Raw genomic sequence first — 3,048 nt, 5'->3', positions numbered from 1 at the left:
AGAAGAATGAAGGATGGATGACTGGTCTTGGCTCTTCCTCAAAAGGGAGGTTCCAGGACAATCTCAGCAATGGGGGAAAGGCACCCCCAGACCAGAAGGGGATGTTTCAGGGTGATTAGAATCATAAGGTTAAAACTAGGTAAGATCTTAGAGATCTCCCCATTGGACGGAGGAGGAAGCAGAGGGTCAGGGAGGCAAAGAGATTTGCCCAAGGTCATGCAAAGTGTTAGCAGCAGGGGGCCTGAGTTCTGGCTCTGGCTCTGGCTCTGCCTTCCAGTCCAGTGCTTGTTATCTGTACATACCCTTAGCTTTTACCTTTAGCCATATACTGTTTTGCTTAGTTATTTGACAGTTTCATGGGTTTTAGTCACAGATCCCCAATGAGATTGTAAACTCCTTAAAAGCAGGAACCTCTTATATTTTTATGGCTCCCAGCACATCCCTCACCAATCTCCACACCATGCATAGATGATACTGTCTTTCAAAAGGAAAGGAATTGACAAAGCTGTGTCCATGTTGTGCTATGAAAAATTGAGTCAGTGAATCATTTGTTTGGCCTACGTGACATTCATCACTGTCTGACTGATTTTTTTTAGTTATTTTGCCATCACCTAGACAGCCTGGATCTCTTATGTTTCATTCAAAACACAATGACTCACATCTATATAGTGTTTTAAATTTTCCGTTGCCCAGATCCAATCAGGTACCAGCCCCCTCAATGCCTCCTCCACAATTGCACCTGTATCCCTCCTTCCACCCTAGTTTAGGACCCTTATTACCTCTCATTAGCGGCATTGCATAGCCTCTTAATTGACCCTGCCTCCATGCTCCTCCCCCTCTACTCCATCCTCCACACAGCTGCCAAATGTTTGTTCCCTAAGTATAGGTCTGACCATACCACTTCCCTACTTAAGCAACAGTGGGCTAACCTCCAGGTTAGGCTTGAGGGCCGGAAGCGGAAGCTTAGCTCTGCTCTCGGGGTTTGAGCCCCTGGGCTCTCTTGGCTTCTCTCACCCCTTGGATAGCCGGGCGGGGTGGTGTCTCGAGTCTCTCCAGTCCTGGGGGCAGCGAGCCCTGAGTTCTGGAGCCCCCGCCATGAAGCCCGCCGTTCCAGCGCTGCTGACCGAGGAGGACATGGCCGAAGTAAAGAAGGATGCTTTAGAAAATCTGAGGGTGTATTTATGTGAAAAAATCACAGCCGAGAGACATTTTGATTACCTACGTGCAAAGAAAGTACTCACTAGAGAGGACACCGAAGAAATTTCTTGCAGAATATCAAGTAAAAAAAGAGCCGGTAAACTGTTGGACTACTTACAGGAAAACCCAAAGGGACTTGACTCTGGTTGAATCTATACAACGAGAGAAAACACAGAGTTTCCTGATAGAGAAGATCACAGATGAAGTGCAGAAGCTAAAGCTTATCAAACTTGAGCGTCTGCAAGGATGGAACCTGAGTAGCTATATGCCTCTTACACCTGGAGCAACAAGTGGGCCGTCTAGATTAGATTTTAATGAGTGCAATTTTTCTGACAAATTGAAAGATGGAGATGCCACCGTTGTTTACCATCCAACAAGAGAGCCCAGCACAGCCTCCTTTCATTCCAGCGATGTTGTAGAGGTAAGCAGAACCGAAAATAGTGTATTCTCAACTCCCCTTCCTAGATCTGAAGACTCTGGGGCACCTCCTCTTCCACTACAACCACAGTCAGAAGAAGGAAATTCCAGGGATATGTTTATTCCCGTGAGATCACGTTCTTTTTGCTGACAATGACAGCTTACCACTTCTTTCAAAAATTACTTCAGGAATATTTCAAAGAGTTTATAAAGCTTTAAGAAGACAGTTATTGTAAATGCTTACTAACAACCTGTGGTGGGATTTTTAGTGTATTTTTATCGTGCTGTGTAAATGGAGTGTTAATGCAGTTTTAGGAAATTAAATATAAAACACATTTGGTTAGGTATACTGTTGTTTACTTTTCCTGATTTTTCGTTTTAGAAGTTTGGTGTTTTGTTTTTAAAATACGATTTCAATCATATTTTGGAACAGGGGACAATTTCTTCATAGTGTCCAATTGCACTGGATTTGCTGTACTAAGACACTTTTATCTTGGGTTGTGTTCCAGAAGTGGTCAGGCCCTACCTAATTGTTCTCAGCAACTATTTAGACTTCTCACAGTAGAATTTTATATAATGCCTCTACTCCTAATGTGCCAATATCTTAATTTGATCAAATATTCTCATCATCAGTGACTTTAATGCCTTTCTCAAGACACTTATGTTGTTCATCAGATGCTTTATTATTCCTAAGAGAACTATTTTGTCACATATCAATCACTAGTATATTTTATGGAGGCATTTTATGTTTTTAGTTTCTGTACTTTTATCCTCTAAGTTGTTGTCTGGAGTGTAAATAAAATCTTAGAACAAATTATTTTCTTATAGAAATTCAGTTTTGTTGAACATTGTTCGAAATTAGTGGGGCATTTGCTGACAATCTTATCATGTGGTCTTGTCATTTATTGTAATGGAATGCCACTTCTATTATTCTTTGTATCACATTTTCTCTCTTATGTAACTAAATTTGTTATTGTTTACTCACCAAGTCAACATATAAGATTTTTCTTAACCATGTAAAATTTGCAGTAAACAAGTGGTAGAAATGCTATTTGGTCAGTCAGTAAACATTAAGTACCTACTGTGTGCCCCAGGTACTATGCTAAGCACTGGGGATGCAAATATGAAAACGGAAAATAGTTTCCTTTCTCACAGAGTTTATAATCCTATGGGATAAGACACCACCCAAAATGAAGCTAAAAAGGAGCAGGGGGAAGGTAGGATAGGGTTATAATAGCCTGGGGGCATGATAGAGACCTAAAGGAATGCAGACTGCCCACAGGCAGAGGGTATTGATGGGATGGGAGTATTAGGGTTGGTGCAGTCTTGCAGGAGGATGAGGTTTTGAGGGATGATGGAGAAGTAACTACTTATTAACAGTATAATAGTCTTAAGGATACTGGAGGGTTTTTTTAAAGTTAAATTTCCTTTAAG

At 41.3% G+C, this 3,048-nt stretch overlaps 1 protein-coding gene across 1 annotated transcript; it reads left to right on the top strand.

The window, feature by feature from the left end:
* Window positions 1-1,095: 1,095 nt before the first annotated feature.
* LOC122737976 (B-cell lymphoma/leukemia 10-like) lies at window positions 1,096-1,765 on the top strand. Its single transcript, XM_043979997.1, is given in 2 exon segments — window positions 1,096-1,337; window positions 1,339-1,765. Coding segments are annotated over 2 exon segments (669 nt in total).
* The last annotated feature ends 1,283 nt before the right edge of the window (window positions 1,766-3,048 follow it).

This window comes from Dromiciops gliroides, chromosome 2 (assembly GCF_019393635.1).
Source record: "Dromiciops gliroides isolate mDroGli1 chromosome 2, mDroGli1.pri, whole genome shotgun sequence".
Lineage (NCBI taxonomy): Eukaryota > Metazoa > Chordata > Mammalia > Microbiotheria > Microbiotheriidae > Dromiciops > Dromiciops gliroides.
This window is presented reverse-complemented; position numbering and strand designations above follow the sequence as displayed.